Source organism: Mesoplodon mirus (genome assembly GCF_964341445.2).
Source record: "Mesoplodon mirus genome assembly, chromosome: 14".
NCBI classification, from domain to species: Eukaryota; Metazoa; Chordata; class Mammalia; order Artiodactyla; family Ziphiidae; genus Mesoplodon; species Mesoplodon mirus.
The window spans coordinates 87,211,270-87,230,596 of record NC_138990.1 but is presented as its reverse complement, the minus strand read 5'-3'; the positions used below and the strand labels follow the sequence as shown (position 1 = coordinate 87,230,596).

The 19,327-nt window shown below is 37.4% G+C and overlaps 1 protein-coding gene across 10 annotated transcripts in view; it reads right to left on the bottom strand.

Moving 5' to 3' along the window:
* Positions 1-19,327, bottom strand: part of ALMS1 (ALMS1 centrosome and basal body associated protein) — a 249,532-nt gene that overhangs the window by 122,819 nt on the left and 107,386 nt on the right. For all 10 annotated transcript variants that reach the window (XR_014295936.1, XR_014295937.1, XM_082642966.1 and 7 more), the window contains one exon: positions 2,390-4,233. Coding sequence is in view for 8 of the 10 variants with exons in the window: in XM_082642966.1 (XP_082499092.1) it covers positions 2,390-4,233 (1,844 nt within the window). In the remaining 2 variants the exon portion in view is untranslated. The remainder of the gene's footprint in view (positions 1-2,389; positions 4,234-19,327) is intronic.

Genomic DNA, 19,327 nt, shown 5'->3' with positions numbered 1-19,327 from the left:
TTAACATAAGGGGAAGCTTTAGCAAAGGGTATATTGGCAACCTCTAAAATATGCCCCCAATGGGACTTCCCTGGTGGTCCAGTGGTTAAGATTCCACGCTCCCAATGCAGGGGGCAAGGGTTCGATCCCTGGTCGGGGAACTAAGATCCCATCCCTCATGCCACACGGCGTGGCCAAAAAAAAAAAAAAAAAAAATCCCCCCAATGATCTCTGCCTCCTGGTATTCATGCACTTGTGTAATCCCTAACCCTTGAGGATTGGCTGGAAATAGTGATTCATTTCTTTCTAGTAGAATGTGGCAGATGTGGTGAGATTCACTTCCAAGGTTAGGTTACAAAGTAATGACGGTGGGTTTTGTCTTCAGCACCTTCTCCTGCAGTCTCAATTGCTCACTCTGAGAAAAGCTTTGCTGTCATAGCTGCCATATGGAAAGAAGAAACTGATTATTTCTGGCCAATAACTGCGTGAGTGAGCTTGGAAGGACATTCTCTTAGTCAAGCCTTGAGATGGGACCACAGCTGTAGTCAATACCTTGTTTGCAAACTTGTGAGAGACCCTAAGCCAGAAGCACCCAGCTAAGCCATGCCTAGATCTCTGACCCACAGAAACTTTGGGATATTTATTGTTTTGAGCTGCTACATTTCAGGGTAATAGGGACACTGCAATAAATAACACAGGAACTCTACTATTTTTTGCAGCTCCTCTCTAAGTCTAAAATAATCCCAAAATAAAAAAGTTTAACACATATATAAATGTTTTATGCATATATATATGCACACATACACACACACATAGATAAGTGTGTATACGTATATACAGTTTGAATTATTTACGGACTCTGGAGTCAGACAAACCTAGGTTCAAATGCCACCTCCAACACTTAATGGCCATGTGATCTTGGACAAAACATTTAATTTCTCTAAGTATTAGATTTTTAAAATCTATAAAATTGAGGTAATAATATCTACCTCTGGATGATTATACTAAGTATAAAATGATATACACATTGACTACAATGCCTGGCATTTAGTACATTCTGAACAAACAGCAATATTATTAGTTCATATTTAAAATCATCTATAATTTTCTTCTCATTCAAGGAGTTCAGCTCCAATAACTTGGCATTTTATCACTTAGAAGAGTTTAAGTATTGTATGTAAACTTGTCAATCTTTTAATTTCTAAACATTTTTCACACACAGTACTGATCTCTATAACACTCTACTATTTATAATAGTATTGAAATCAGAGACTGACCTTGTTTTTTCCTGCCCCAATCCAATTCTCAACCACTAATTTTTTAAGCTGTAATGGACGTTTAAGCTTTCCAACCCTTTCCTTCCATCAATCATCCATATATGAGTGCCAAAGATATTAAATGACTTGTCCAAGAGGACAGTTGATAGAATAGTTTAAGTAGGGTTTAGGATTTGGGAGAGACAGTACCACGTGGTGAACAAGCTCTTGCTTAGACTGAACAGACTGCATTATTTGAGACAATGCGGTTTGCTGAAAAGGTAGCAATGTCAGTGTCTCAGTTTCCCAGAGGGCAAATAAGGATACCACCACCTACCTCATAGGGTCATCACAAGTATTAAATGAGATAACATATTTAAGTCCCTCACTGCAATGACTACCACATGCGGATGTGGATTAAACATCTTTTCCCTCTTTGTAAGGCCAGTGTTCTCCACTATGAAATACTACCTTCTCAACTATAAGGTGGAAACATTAAACACAGACGGTAATTCGTTTAGCCATATGGTAAAAGACTCATTAATGTAAAACTGAATCAATGACAGCCTTAAAATCAATCTGAACAGTATAAATCTAATGCATTTATCCCTGAGTTGGGTTTCCATTCCTACAATCATTGTGAAGTAATAAGGCATCACATCAGGGACCACATTAGGTTGACGTGCATTACTGGTGATGTTAACCTTGACAACTTGGCTGAAGTGATGTCTGCCAGGAAATTTCACTTTTTTTCATTCTAGGTACTAAATATTAGAGGGGAATCATGAAATGGAAACAAAGAGAGAGGGGGAGAGGAAGCAAAACCTGGTCTTCAGCATATTTCCAATGTAATAAATAAGGAATTAGTAAATTGTACCACTCAATGATCAAAGATTCTTCTTAGAGTAATTCAGTGTTTTAAAATACTTGATGTCAAGTCATTTTCCAAAAGCTCTTTGAGAGTATAAATACATTACTCAGGTGTTTTCTCTTAGTTATGTGTTTATTCCTTGAAAGAATTCTAGCTTAGGCAGATACAATCTCCCCTAAGAGAAATCATACTGCCTCTCCCCAAAGAACTTACACTTGCTTAAGTATTTTAAACCCTTTATCATAAATTCCATCAGCTTGCTTGCAATCACAATGAGACTCACCGAACTGCAGATACCGGAGTCCCTTCTGGATTGGAATATCCTTCCAAATCTGAAATGTTCACTTGTGTTTGCCTGGAGGTTACTATCTGGCTATTCTGAAAAGGTATGGTTTTCAGGTCCTGAGAAATAATATTACTATCTGGAAGAGAAGACTGTATGACTTGGAAGTCCGGTGAAGATTTAGGTCCTAGAAAACCTAAAGATTCTTGATCCTGTGCTACAGGTTTACTGGTCAATAATTTGGAGGTTGGTTCCAATGATTCTGAAGATATAGTCTGTAGGTCAGAGTTAAACTCACTATTCATCCTTGTTTTAGAGGCAGGATCCAATGAATGAAATCTTTTATCTAAGGTTCCACTACCCAACTTGGAAGGAGTCTTGGGACAAAGAGTTATACGAACACAAGAAAGTGCTTTTCTATTTGAAGGTGGAGTAGATGCAGATGTTACTACTGTACATTGATTTGGGGCTGATGGGGAGGCCACATCACTGAATTCGGCTTCAACATTTATCATATCAGAAATGTGTAATTTAGGCTTATGTTCATTACTCTTTTCTACTATACAATCCTGACCTTGAGGAAAGGGAGAATGGTGTTTTCCCATGTGGTGATCTACATCTGGGGCTTTGCTTTGTTCAAAGAGCTGACGTTGTTCAAGAAAAATGGGAGAAGGAAGGTCTGAAGCTATATAATCCTGACTTTGAGGAAGGGGAGAGTGGTTTTCTCTCAACAGATTTTCTTTATGTTGGGTCTTGCTTTGTTTAAAGAGTTCTCGTTTTTCAAGAAAAATACGACAAGGGAGATTTGCAGCTACATAATCCTGATGTTGAGGAGGGGGAGAATTGTGTTTTCTCACACGGTGATCTGCATGTGAGGCTTTGCTTTGTTCAAAGAGCTCTTGTTCAAGAAAAATGTTCGAAGGAAGATCTGGAGTTATAGTTACATTCTTCTCTTTTACTCCTAGTGTGGAACTTGGTCTGCCCATGCTAATGAGAGCATCGTTTTCAGAAAAATGAACTTCCTTGAAATTGCTATCATTTGCACTGGTACTGGGCTTAGAATGACTGCCTTTAAAATCTGATCTTTCTAAGGGTTTTTCTTCTTGGTGAGAATGTTCAACAGATAATTTTTGGCTTTGCCTACTATTTTCTGCTAAAATAGTCACAACTTTATCTGGTGACTGACTAATGATTTTAAATGATGAAGGGGAAGAGATTTTCTCTTTTAGATCTCTAGGAGGATCTTGCTCTTCAGTGATATGAGAATTAACTAGCCCCACAGATGCTCCAGTACACTGGCTACCTTCAGTACCACCAACCTTAAGAAAAGAGGAATCTGAAAAGCATTTAGAATGTCGGTGAGATGAGAAAGTGATGGAGGTAGTAAACTTTTTCATGGGTTCTGGGGGCAGCATTTGTGATGAAGACTGACAATCCATTTCTTCAGGTGACATACAAGCAGGTTCTACTAATTCTGACAGCCAAGGGTCCAACTTTTCACGGAATGGCATTCGAAGACCCTTGCTAATTTTCAAGTCATCACCTACAAAGTTTTGAAATGGGGAATGACTTTGTAACTGCAATGAATTCCAAACTTTGAAATGGGAGTTGTTCTGGTCCAGTGACTTGGCAAGGTTGATGTGCCTGGTTGTCCATGATGATGGGCTCCGTGGTCCTCTGATCATTTCTGAGGGTTCAGCAGATCTGAAAACACAAGGGTGGCTGTCCAATTGTGGCCGTTCAGCTGTTAGAGTCCTGAAACATCCTTTTTCATGGCTCTCAATAATAATGTGACTACATACAGCTTCTGGCTTGCATCCTATTCCCTGTGGACTCTGTAAACCCTAGAAGATATAAACAAATTCTTACTTGACGTAGTCCAAATAGTTATATAAAAATTAGATTCCTATCTAGGATTAGACCTGACCATGAAGGTAATGTTGATCTTTTATAATGAAACAGGTAAGAACACAACAAGAAAAAGACAGCTAAATATAGAATAAAATGGCTCATGATAAATAAGACCACACAGTTAATTTCTTCTAAAAATTTTCACTGAAGTAACAAAAGCAAAGACTCACCTTTTTTGTTTTAGTAACAGAGGTCCCTTACCCCAACTTCTGCTGGTCACATGACTACCAGCAGAGACATTTCCAGTTTCTTCTGCAGCCAGATGTGACCATGTGACTAGGTGTAGGCCAATGGGATGTGAGCAAAAGCAGTAAGTACAACTTCTGGTTCCTGTCCTTAAAAAAATCAAGTTCCTGACCTCTATGTTTCCCTACCACAGCCATCATTACCATCACCATTACCTTTGCCAACTGAAAATGGTGATGTCTAGAACAACCTTGGGAAGCCAAATGTAAGGATGGCTCAGCTGCCCACCCAGTTTGGTTCCTCAGAAGACCTCAAGAAGCAGAGCTTTCTTTCCTACCCTGGATATGAGAGAAAAATACAGTTCTACCTTATTTGAGCCATTGTATTTGAGTCTCTTTGTTACAGAAGCTTGGCCTACAACCTAATATTTACCATTAACAATAGGAAAAAGAACTAGTACCTCTTTCTGGGGTATAGGATCAGTGCCTAAAGATAAGTATAACATTTCTTTGAGATTTCTGTGTTTTACCTATAAAGTTATAACCTGGCATTCTATTTAATTTTAGTGCCACATTTGATTTCATATAAAAATATTTTAAATTATGGTGCTATTTCTCACATAATGGAGGAGATGTACTTTTCCCTATTCCTCCTGCTAAGCACAACTAAAAATCCTGGATATTATATACACAACAAACTTAAAAAGAATCTGAAAGGTGTAGAGAAAAAGGCAAACTGGCTAGGGACCTTGGGACCTGAGGAGTAACAAGGTAGTGAGATCCCTGGGTTTTCTTTTTATTTCAAATATCCCAGACTTGGAGGTGAAGACAGCGACCCATGTACAAAGAGCACAGAAGAGCACAAAGAGCACAAAAGCTCTAACAAAAACCTGCTCTCATTAGCTTAAAAACAAGCAAAGGTAAAGTTTAGCAAGACACAAAACTTTTAGACAATAACCGCTCTCTTCCAGCCAAATATCACAGAAAAACACTGTGGCCTCACCCACACTCACACCAGCAAAAGCCAAGTGAGGAGCTTGAGATCTATCCTTTCAAAACTCTAATAAGGAACCCCAACATCCAGGCCAATGTGGAATTAGAGATGGTGAAGCAAGATCCCAGAACTATTTTCACCCCTGATGGCTAGTAATGAGCTGCCCCTCCCTGTGATGTCAGTAGAGACAACATGGGGAGACAGCTTTCATTCCCACTTAGCAGTAATGAGGTGCCTCTCTCTCTCCCAGCTGCAGACTGGAAGAAAAGATTTGCAAATTTCATATCCAATAAAAAACTTACAAAGAACTCTCAAAATTGAGGAGTAAAAAAAAAAATTTTTAAACAATCCAGTCCCCCAAAGGGGGCAAAAACATATACATTTCACTGAACAGGACAGAGATGGGAAATAAGGGCATGAAAAGATGTTCAACACCATTAATCATTAAGGAAATGGAAATTAAAACCACAATGAAATATCACAACACACCTATCAGAGAATGGCTAAAATAAAAAATAACGACAGGACTTCCCAGTGATTAAGAATCCACCTGCCAATGCAGGGGACACGGGTTCCAGCCCTGGTCTGGGAAGATCCCACATGCCGTGGAGCAACTAAGCCCGTGCACCACAACTACTGAGCCTGTGCTCTAGAGCCTGTGAGCCACAACTACTGAGCCTGCGCTCTAGAGCCAATGAGCCACAACTACTGAGCCTGCGCTCTAGAGCCCATAAGCCTAGAGCCCACACTCTGCAACAAGAGAAGCCACCACAATAAGAAGCCCACGCACCACCTCAAAGAGTAGCCCCTGCTCGCTGCAACTAGAGAAAGCCCATGCAGCAACGAAGACCCAACGCAGCCAAAACATAAATAATAAAAATAGAATAAATTTAAAAAAAATAATGACAACATCAAATGCTGGTGTGGCTGTGGAGTAATGAGATCACTCACACATTACCAGTGAGAATGTAAAATGGTACAAACGCCAAATGGTACAAATGGTGTGGAAGTTCTCAAAAATTTAAAACATACAATTACCATATGACCCAGCAATAGTAATAAAGACCTATGTTCATCAAAAACCTGCAGAGGAATGTCTATAGCAGCTTTATTTGTAAAAGTGAACAACTAGAAAACTACCAAGTTGTCATTCAACAGGTACATATTTAAACAAATTATAGTACATCCATACCATGGAATACTACACATCAGTAAAAATGAACAGACTGTTGATACTGAATATTCTGCAGAGAATTATGCTGAGTGAAAAAAAGTCAATACTAAATGACTGCACACTGTATGATTTCACCAATATGAGTCTTAAAATGACAAAATTATAGAAATAGAAACTAGATTAATGGTTGCCAGGGGTTAAGAAAGGAATGGGAATAAGAGAGAAGTGGATGTAGCTATTACAGGGCAACATAAGGGACCCTTGTGGTGGTGTAAACATTAAGTAGCCTGACTGTATCAATGTCATTATCCTGGTTGTGATATATTGTTACAGATTTGCAAGATGTCATTGTTGGAAACTAGGTAAAGGGGAAAAGCAATCTTTCTATATTATTTCTTACTACTTCATGAGAATCTACAATTACTTCAAAGTAAAATGTTTAAATTTTTAAAAAGCCAACAAACTAATTAAAACACCATTGGACAAAAAACCCTTTAAAAATGTGATATTTATTCCAGGGCTTCTTATTACCCTGACACTGCCTGACATATCACTGGGAAATAAATATTACAATTGGAAATAAATACGCCAATGACTAAGAATCATAAACTTAGTCCAGCCTCTTAAAACAGGGCATGATTAGATTTATATTCATCCCAAAAGGCATTTCTTCCTCCTTTCCAATAATCCGTATCTTACAATTCTTTGGAACACTCCAAACCCTACAGCCTTCCATCATCTCTTTCAAGCTTTATAATAATTATAAACAGCTTTCAAATAACTTTTCCATTTAAAAAATTCTTATAGCTTTGGTATTTGGCAAATAAATTTTAGTATTTTCATATAACCTTTTCCAGATAAGCCGTAAAAACTTATCTTATATCCCAACAATGTATCACATGTTAAAAGCTACTATTTACCTCAACAAAATCCAACACTCTTTAATGATAAAATCATTCAGTAAACTATAAGTGAAAGGGACTTCCCCAAACAGATGAATGGCATTTACAAAAGATGCACAGCTAACATTATACTGAATAGTGAAAGAGCAGATGCTCTTTCCTTAGGATAAGGCCAACACAAGTATGTCCATACTTCCTCTTATCATCTGGAGGTTCTAGCCAGGGCAATCTAGAAAGCAATTTAAAGAAATCCAGAAAGGAGAGGAAGGAGTATCTCTATTTGCAGATGACATGATCTTCTACACAGAAAACAGGAAGGAAATCATACAAAAACCAACTAGGACGAATAAGCAAGTTCATTGAAGTTTAGGATGTGAGCTCAACAGACAAAAATCAATTGCATGTCCATACACAGTGAACAATCCAAAAATGAAATAGAACAATTCCATTCACAACAGCATAAAAAAGAATAAAATACTTAAGAATATATTTATCAAAATAAATAAATAAATAAAACTAGTACACCACAAAACATTATTGAAAGAAATTATAGAAGATCAGAATAAATGGAAAACTGGCCCAATGGATTGGAAGACTTAATATTGTTAAGATGGCAATATTCCCATATTGATGTACAGATTCAAGGCAATTCCTAACAAAATGCCAACTGGCTTTTTTTCTTTGCAAAAATTGACAAGCAGATCCCAAAGTTCATACAGAAATTCAAGGGACCCACTGTAGCCAAACCAATCTGGAAAATGATGAACAAAGCTGGAGGACTCAAGTTCTGATTTCAAAACTTATCACACAGCTACAGTAATCAAAACAGGGTGGTACTGGCACAGGAACAGATATATAGATCAAGAGAATAGAACTGACAGTCCAGAAATAAACACTAACATTTATGATGAATTGACAAAAAGGCCAAGAAAATTCATAGGGAAAGAATAGTCTTTTCAGCAAACATTGCTGGGACAACTAAATATCCATGTGTAAAAGAATGAATTTGCACTCCATATATTAAAAAATGCCTCTAAGGGGACAGGCAACAAAAATAAAAATATATACATGTAGTTCTCCAGTTTTCCCAGCACGAGTTATTGAAGAGACTGTCTTTTCTCCACCGTATGTTTCTGCCTCCTTTGTCATAGATTAGGTGGCCATAACTGCATGGGTTTATTTCTGGACTTTCTAGAAAATCAATAGTTCCAATGACCTATATTTCTGTTTTTGTGCCAGTACCATACTGCTTTGATTACTGTAGCTTTGTTGTATAGTCTGAAGTCAGGGAGCCTAAGTCCTCTAGCTCTGTTCTTCTTTCTCAAGATTGCTTCCACTATTTGGGGTTTTTTGTGTTTCCATAAAAAGTGTAAAATTTTTTGTTCTAATTCTGTGAAAAATGTCCTTGGTAATTTGATAGGGATTGCATTGAATCAGAACACTCCCTAACACCATACACAAAAATAAACTCAAAATACTTATTTGCGAAGCAGAAATAGAGTCACAGATGTAGAGAACAAACGTATGGTTACCGAGGGAAGGGGGAGGTGGGATGAACTAGGAGATTGGGACTGACATAAAAACACTACTATGTATAATATTGATAACTAATGAGAACCTACTGTATAGCACAGGGAACTCTACTCAATGCTCTGTGCTTACCTAAATGGGACAGAAATCTAAAAAAGAGTGGATATATATATACATATAGCTGATTCACTTTGCTGTACAACAAGAAACTAACACAACATTGTAAAGCAGCTATACTTCAATAAAAATTAATTTAAAAAATACAAACCAAATTAAAAAAAATACAGGTGCATATAATCAGTGAAAGACCCTTCTCAAAGAAAACTAATGTTAATACTTCTGTTGTTTTTTTAAAGAGAGAAATCTTAATTACATAAGCTCTGCTTTGGTTATTTTTCAGTAAATTTGAAATATTAAAGATCTCTAGATTAAAATAAAGACAGGTACAATTTGAATCTTTCATATATAATTTAGTTTTAACAAGGAAATTTACAAATTTGAGTTTAAATCCATCACAGCATTCAATGGTAAAGGGTTTCACCAGAACTCAGATTAACTCTTTTGATTCACTTCAGTAGGAAAAATAAAAACTGGAAAATAAAAAAATAAATTAAAAAAAGTAATAATATATAAATTAGACATCAAAACTTAAAACTCTGTATCAAAATATGCAATCAAGAGAGCTAAAAGGCAACCTACAGAATGGGGGAAAGTATCTGCAAATCATAAATCTGATAAAGGGTTAATATCTAGAATATATAAAGAATTCTTACAACTCAAACAAAAAAAAACCCAATTCAAAAATGGGTAGAGGGGGCTTCCCTGGTGGCGCAGTGGTTGAGAGTCCACCTGCCGATGCAGAGGACACGGGTTCGTGCCCTGGTCCGGGAGGATCCCACATGCCGCGGAGCGGCTGGGCCCGTGAGCCATGGCCGCTGAGCCTTCGCGTCCGGAACCTGTGCTCTGCAACGGGAGAGGCCACCGCAGTGAGAGGCCCGCGTACTGCAAAAAAAAAAAAAAAATGGGTAGAGGTCTTGAATAGACATTTCTCCAAAGAAGATATACACCTGGTCAACAAGACCATGAAAAGTTGTTCAAGTCAATAATCATCAGCAAAATGCAAATGAAAAGCACAATAAGTTGTCACTTCATACCTGACATGGCCATTATAAAAAAAAAAAAAAACACACAGAAAAAAACAAAACACACAGAAAGTATTAAGTGTTGGTGAGAAGGTGAAAAAATTTAAATCCTTATGCACTATTGATGGTAATGTAAAATGGTATGGCTGCTATCGAAAACTGTATGGCAGTTCCACAAAAACATAAAAATAGAATGACCATATGATCTAGCAATTCCACTTCTGGGTCTATACCAAAAGAATTTAAAAGCAGGGTCTCAAGGAGATATATTTATATGCTCATATTCACAGCAGCACTATTCAGAAGAGCCAAAAGGTGGAAGTTACTCAAGTGGCCGCTGATGGATGAATGGATAAACAAATGTGGTACATACATACAATGGAATATTATTCAGCCTTAAAAAGGATGGAAACTCTGACACATGCTACAACATGGATGAACTTTGAGGATGCAATTTAAGCAAAATAAGTCGGTCACAAAAAGAAAAAAAATGTATGATTCCACTGTTATGGAGCTATCTAAAGGAGTCAAATTCAGAGACAAATTAGAATGGTGGTTGCCACGGGTTGGAGAAGAGGGGGGATAGGAGATTGTGGTTTAATGGATATAGAGTTTCAGTTTTATAAGAAAAAGAGTCCTGAAGATTGGTTGACAACCATGTTAATACAGTTAACACCATTCAACTTCAGAGTTAAAAATGGTTAAGATGATAAATTTTGTTATGTATTATTTTAGCACAATTTTTAAAAACAAAAAGAAAATAATTATAATTGCCTCAAAGAGGATCACAGACCTAGATATAAGAACTAAAACTAAATCTCTTTGAAGATAATGATGAATTTTTGTGACTCTGGGTTATGCCATGATTTCTTAATATGACACCAAAAGCACAAGCAATAAAAGAGAAGTATAATTCGGACTTTGTCAAAATAAAAAACTGTGGGACTTCCCTGGTGGCGCAGTGGTTAAGAATCCACCTGCCAATGTAGGGGACATGGGTTCAAGCCCTGGTCCTGGAAGATTCCACATGCCGTGGAGTAACTAAGCCCGTGTGCCACAACTACTGAGCCTGAGCTCTAAGGCCCGTGAGCCACAACTACTGAGCCTGCGTGCCACAACTACTGAAGTCTGTGCATCTAGAGACTGTGCTCCACGACAAGAGAAGCCATTGCAATGAGAAGCCCGCACACTGCAATGAAGAGTAGCCCCCGTCTGCCACAACTAGAGAAAGCCCACGTGCAGCAATGAAGACCCAATGCAGCCAAAGATAAATAAATAAATAAATTTATAAAAAAATAAAAAACTTGTGTTTCAAAGGTCAGCATCAAGAAAGTGAAACGACAGTATAAAGAATCAGAGAAGGGGCTTCCCTGGTGGCGCAGTGGTTGAGAGTCTGCCTGCCAATGCAAGGGACGCGGGTTTGTGCCCCGGTCCGGGAAGATCCCACATGACACGGAGCGGCTAGGCCCGTGAGCAATAGCCGCTGAGTCTGCGTGTCCGGAGCCTGTGCTCCGCAATGGGAGAGGCCACAACAGTGAGAGGCCCGTGTAACACACACACAAAAAAAAGAATCAGAGAAAATACGTACAAGTAATATATCTGATAAAATCTAATATTCAGAATATACAAAGAACTCTTACAATTCAACAGTAAAAAGACAATTAAATTTTAAAATGGGCAAAAGATCTGAATAGAGATGTTTCTGCAAAGAAGATAAATGACAAATAACCACATGAAAAGACACTCAGTATCATTAATCATTAGGAAAATAAATTAAAAACAAGATGAGACACCACTTCATACCCATCAGAATAACTATAATCAAAAAGGCAGAAAATAGTGACATTGAAAGGGTTTTCTAGTATGAGAAACTAGAAACCTCATACACTGTTGGTGGGAATGTAAAATGGTACAGTTACTTTTGAAAAACAGTTTGGCAGTTCCTTAAGATGTTAAACATAAAGTTATTATATGTCCTAGCAATTCCACTTCTAGGTATATATAGCAAAGAGATAGGAAAACATGTCCACTCAAAAACTTGTACACTTATGTTTATAGCAGCACTATTCACAATGGCCAAAAAGTGGAACATGTCTATCAACTGGTGAATGGATAAATAAAATACAATATATCTATACAATGGTATATTATTTGGCAATCAAAAGTACTGAAGTACTGATTCATGCTACTATACAACATGGATGAATCTTGAAAATACTATGTTAAGTAAAAAGAAGGCAGTCACAAAAGATCACATATTAAATGACTCCATTTATATGAAACGTCCAGAATAGGCAAATCCATAAGGAGAGAAAGTAGATTATTGGTTGTCTAGGGCTAAGGGAATGGAGGTGGAGGGGTAGAATGGTAAAAATGTTCTAAAATTTAGTTATTGGCCAATTCTGTAAATAAAGTAAAAATGATTGAATTTTATATTTTAAATGGGTGAATGTTACTGTATTTAAATTGTAGTGAGATAAAGCTGTTACAAAAGTACTTTTAGCTGATATGTCCTTTATGAATTTCCAGACTATTTCTTAATTAAAATTTTCACCTAACAGAGCTACTTCAGTTTTGTCAGATTATTCACTCATTGCTCAGCTTAATATCACAAGTCACAGACCTCATGTAACAAACCAGAAAGGAAATAATAGTTCCTCCCTGTCACATAAAACAAAACTAAACACACACATGCACATGTGCACACACACACACAGCCACACATACACAGTCATCTAGCACTAAAAGTAAAAATCTACTCTCTACAAAGAAATGAAACATGGATTACTATTTCATGCAAAACTCCCTTGAGGTAATACCCTCACAGTCCAGTGGTTAGGGCTTCCGTGCTCTCACTGCCGAGGGCCCTGGTTCAATCCCTGCTCGTGGAGCTGAGATCCCACAAGCCACACGGTGCAGACAAATTAATTAATTAATTAATTAATTAATAACTAAGTAAAGCTTTTAAAAAATAAAAATTATTTTAAAAACTCCCTTGAAAATCAATAAATTTATGGAAACAAATGTTTTAAACATAAATAAGGGTTATTATAAGCTTGAGTGTAAAATTTCAGAAAAATCTATAAACTACCACGGAATTACTTGACAGGATTAATTTTCTAAGTTGTTCATAATTTTATATTTTAGGACCTCAAAGTCAAAACTTAAAAAAAAAAAAACTACAACAGTTAAAGCAATTTCTACTTGCATTAGAACCAATGAGTATGCTAAGTCTTCTTTTAAAATGTTTTCTGGAAAAACCTGAAAATCTTGCTATACATTTAAAATCAACCCTAAACCTACTGGGATGAGAACTTCATTATTTATATTCAAAACAACAGTAAGTCTAAGCAACAATACTTTGTATGCGTGTGGATATTTTACAGCTCTGTAAAATACATTCTTTCAGAACAATGTTTAATGTAAAAGCAAGCACAACATACACAAAAGATCAGAGACAGAATATAAAAACATATTAGTCAACTTATATGCAAATGTTTTATAGAGGTAAAATTCACATAACATGAAGGTAACCATTTTAATGCGTATAACTTGTTAGCATTTAGACCACCTCTATCCAGTACATAACCATCGCCTCTATCTAGTTCCAAAAGTTTTATCAACCCAAAATGAAACCCATATCCATTAAGCAGCTACCCCTTCTCCCCTCTCTGCTCAACATTTGCCAACTATTAATAAGCTTTCTGTTTCTGTTAATTTACCTATTCTGGATATTTCATATAAATGGAATAATATGTGACCTTTCATATCTGGATTCTTTCACTCAGCATAATGCTTTCAAGGTTCACCTATACTGTAGCATGTACCAGAAATTCATTGCTATTTATGGCTGAATAATATTCCATTATATTGGATATACCACACATTCTTTATCTATTCATTAATTGATGGACATTTAGCTATTTCCAACTTTTGGCTTTTGTGAACAGTGCTATTATGAAAACTTATGTAAAATTTTTTGTTTGAACACCTGTTTTCAATTCTTTTGGGTATACACCTAGTAGTGGAATTGCTGGGTCATTATTATTATTATTCCACACTATTATTATTTGTTACTCTATGTTTAACTAATTGAGGAACTGCAAAACTGGTTTCCACAGTGACTGCACTATTTTACACCCCCACCAGCAATGTACAAGGGTTCCAATTTTTCCATACCCTTGCCAAGACTTTTTATTTTCCATTTTTTAAATACAGCTATCCTAGTAGGTTTGAAGTGGTACCACTGTTCTTTATTTCTTCACATGGCTTTGAGTTGCTGTCAAGTGTCCTTTCATTTCCCCTGGATGACCGACTTCCTGTAGCATTTTTTGCATGACAAACTTCCTAGGTTAACATTTATCTGGTCTTAAATTCTCATATATTTTTAAAGATAGTTTTGCCAGATGTAGAATTCTTGGTTGGCAGTTTTTTCCTTCAGCACTTTAAATATATCATCCCACTTCCTTTAGTCCTCTTAGGTTTCTAAAGAGAAGTTCACTGCTAATCTTATTGAAGATCACTTGTAAGTGATGAGTTGCTTCTCTATTGCTGCTTTCAAGATTTCCTGTCTTTGGTTTTCAACAATTTGACTATTCACTTGACCCCTGAACAATACGAGTCTTGAACTATGCAGGTCCACTCATATATGGATGTTTTTCAATAAATATGTACTACAGCACTAAACGACCTGCAGTTGGTTAAATCAGAGGATTCAGAACCATGGATATGGAGGGATGACTGTAAAGTTACATGTGAATTTTCAGCTGTACTGGTGGGGGTTGGGGGCGGGGGGGTCGGAGTCCCTAACCTCTGCATTGTTCAAGGACCAACTGTAATGTGTCTCAGTGTGAAACTCTTTCAGTTTTTCCTGCTTGAAGGTCATTAAGCTTCTTGGATGTATATATGCATGTTTTCCATCAAATTTGGAAAGTTTTCAACAATTACATCATCAAGTATTATTTCTGTCCATTTCTCTTTTCTCTCACCCTAGGACTTCCATTATACACATGTTGGTATGCTGGTGGTACCTCATGGCTCTGTTAATTTTTCTTCATTCTTTTCTCCTTCTGGGCTCTCAAACTTGGTAATCTCAACTGACCTACTTTCAAGTTCACTGATTCTTTGTTTGACCTGCTCAAATGTGCCCTTCTAGTTGGACTTTTCATTTCAGTTATTGTACTTTCAGCTCCAGAATTTGAATTTGGATCCTTTTTCTAATTGCTATCCCTTTTTTGACATCTCTATTTGGTGACACATCCTTTTCTTGGTTTTCTTTAGATTGTTGGCCATAGCTTTCTTTAGCTCTTTGAGCACATTTAAGACAGCTGATCGAAAATCTTTTTCTTATAATTCCTGGGCTTCCTCATGGACAGTTTTTATTAATTACAGTTGACCTTTGAACAACTTGGATTTGAACTGTGAGGGTCCACTTGTATGTGGATATTTTGAAATAGTAAATACTACAGTACATCGTGGTTTGTGGTTGGTTGAATCCACATATGGGGAAAAAATATCACAGAAATGGAGAACTGAGGGGCTTCCCTGGTGGCGCAGTGGTTGAGAGTCCGCCTGCCGATGCAAGGGACACCGGTTCGTGCCCCGGTCCGGGAAGATCCCACATGCCGCAGAGCGGCTGGGCCCGTGAGCCATGGCCGCTGAGCCTGCGCGTCCAGAGCCTGTGCTCTGCAATGCGAGAGGCCACAACAGTGAGAGACCCGCGTACCACAAAAAAAAAAAAAAAAAAAAAGAAATGGAGAACTGAATGTAAGTTATATGTGACTTAATCCCTGTGTAGTGTTACTGTAAACTGTATTTCTCCTCCTGACAAGAGCCATATCTTGTTTCTTTAAGTGTTTCATAATTTGTTGAAAACTGGACATATCAAATAGTCTGGAAACTCTGGATACTAGATTCTCCCCTCTACCTGGAGTTTGGTGTTGCTGCTTGTTGTGGGTTATTGTTTGTCTCTTTGATACTTTTCTGAACTACTTTTGTAAAAAGTTTGTATTCTTTGTTGTGTGTGGCACTGAAGTCTGTGTTCTCTTAGCTTAACTGTCAGCTATTATTTTGACAGCTTCCTTAAACACCTGCAGCCAAAAAAGAAAAAGAAAACAGAAAACAACCTCTCCCAATCTGTTCTGATTTTCTCTATGTTGAAGCATTCCAACACTTAGTTAGCCAGGTCCTTCAACCTTCACTTACAGCTTATGCAATGCAAAGCCTGAAAGGTCGGCCAGAGGTGAAAGCTTAAGGTCTTCTTAGGCCTTTGCTGAGAATGAGTCGAGCTCTGGGCATGCACATGGCCTCCTAAATTCCCCAGTATAAGCAGGACCTTTAAAAAGTCCTATTCCCCATGTATCTCCTTTCTCAACTGCTTCCTTCCCAAGCTTTTCAGTGTGCCTACTGTTTATCCTGACTGTTATCCCTAGACCCAGACTGCTGCAGCCGATGCTTTGGCCATTAAATGCTTTTGTCAAACACTGGCAGGGAAGCTGCCTCAGCCTTGGGAAAGCTTTTAGTTGAGTAAAGCAAAGGGAAGTTCCTGCACTAGTCCTTCAGGGAGCTGTCAGACAGGTTGAAACACTCACTAACAATTTTTTACGAATAAGGTTTGTATTGTGCCCTCTGTAACTATTAACCTGCATCAGGAGTGTGGTCTGTCATCATCAAAGCTACGATTTAAGATACCTCAGTCAATGCTCTCCTACTATAGTACAACAGCTCTTTACTTTAGTAATCATTCCCTATTTCTTTTTTAAATTCTGACTAGATTCCGGAGATCTACAAAAGTTGGTTCTGACAGATTTTGCCAGCTTATTCGTTCTTTTTGTGCAGAAATGGAGCCCTGGAGTTCCCTACTTGACCATTTATGGTAACATCACTCACAAATGTTTTATATGTATAAAAAAAGTATATGACCTTTGACTATGCTGACTGCTAATTTCAAATACATATTCTTTATTATACTGAGGCATTATTGCTCTACTCTAATTTAGAGAAGTATTTTTAATTGGGAACAGATTTTTACTTTTTATTTTTATTCCTAAATACCTTTTTGGAACCTACTGAAATAACTACAGTTTTCCTGCTAATGTAAAATGTATGTTTATAAATTTCCTAAGACTGAACTATCTGCTTTGCTGGCTTATGCTCTACCTGTTCATGATACATTATTTTAAAAAATATGATACTGAATACCAAATACTAATATTTATTTAAACATTTTTCATCTATTTGACACATTACATTCTTTTTTTAATATGTATATTGTGTTAAGAACACTTAATATGAGATCTGTCCTGTTGACAAAGGGTCCACTTTTTTAAGTGCACCATGATGGGGAATAGGTATCTCTCTAGGATTCATTTATCTTACATAACTGAAACTGTACGCTAATTTCCTACTTCCTACTTATTACAGCCCTAGCAATCACCATTCTACTCTGTTTTTATGAATTTGGCTATTTTGGAAACCCCATGTAAGTACAATCATGCAGTTGTCCTTCTGTAACTGGCTTACTTCACTTAGCCTAACAGCCTCCATATTAATCCATGTTGTTGCATATGGCAGGATTTTCTTCTTTTTAAAGGCTAATATTCCATTATACATATTTACCACATTTTCTTCATCCATTCATCCATCAATAAACATATAGGTTATTTCCATATCTTGACTATTGTGAAATCTTGACTACTGTGAATAATGTTGCAAAGAACAAGGGAGTGCAGATATCTCTTTGAGATCCTGATTTCAATTCTTTTAGATATCTACCCAGAAGTAGGATTGTTAGATGATATAGTAATTCTATTTTTGACTTTTTGAAAAACCTCCATACTGTTTTCTATAGTGGCTGCACAATTTTACATTTCCTCCAACAATGTACAAGGGTTTCAACTTCTCCACACCCTCTCCAACCCCTGTTATCTTTTGGGGTTTTTTTTTAAATAACTTTATTTTATTTATTTATTTTTGTCTGCACTGAGTCTTGGTTGCTGTGAACGGGCTTTCTCTAGTTGTGGTGGTGGGGGGGTACTCTTCATTGCGATGCACGGGCTTCTCATTGTGGTGGCTTCTCTTGTTGCGGAGCATGGGCTCTGGGCACGTGGGCTTCAGTAGTTGTGGCATGTGGGCTCAGTAGTTGTGGCTCACAGGCTCTAGAGTGCAGGCTCAGTAGTTGTGGCGCATGGGCTTAGCTGCTCCATGGCATGTGGGATCTTCCCGGACCAGGGCACAAATCCATGTTCCCTGCATTGGCAGGCAGATTCTTAACCACTGTGCCACCAGGGAAGCCCTCTTTTGGCTTTTTGAGCCATCCTGATGCATCTGAGGTGATATCTCCTTGTGGTTTTCATTTGCATTTCCCTTTTGATTAGCGATGTTGAGCATATCTTCATGTACTTGTTGGAGAGCTGGATATCTTTGGAAAAATGTCTATTCAAGTCCTTTGCCCATTTTTTAATCAGGTTGGGGTGGTTTTTTTGGCTATTGTGGTATAGGAGTTCTCTGTGTATTTTGGATATTAACCTCTTTATCAGATACATAGTTTGCAAATATTTTCTCCCATTTCGTAGTTTGTCTTTTCAGTCTATTGATTGTTTCTTTGCTGTGCAAAAGCTTTTCAATTTGATATAGTCCCAGCTGTCCATTATTGCTTTTGTTGTCTATGCTATACCCATAACATGTTTTATGTAGCCTCATGATAGCCACGAAGAAAATACCACAAAAGATAAAGAAGAGAAACAAAGAAAACAGTCAAAACATATCCCTACAAAAAAATTTTACAAATCACAAAGGAAGACAGATTGTTATCATGGGGAAATCTGATGCTTTCATCTCACAGGACAATATAATTTACATTTTCCCCAACATTTTTGAATCCCCTTACAGACTTTAAAATGTCAATCATCTTGTCTTCCAATACTCACCTGCAACCGGACTGGGGATGGGTGGTTAGCTATGACCCACCCTGGTCAGAGACAGTCCTGGCCCATTAGAGGAACACAGACCCACTAGGTTACTACTGGACCACACTTATCCACTTGATATGCAAATTCCCACTGAAATTCCAATGTATAGTGAGTGCCTTTAGTGGATGGCT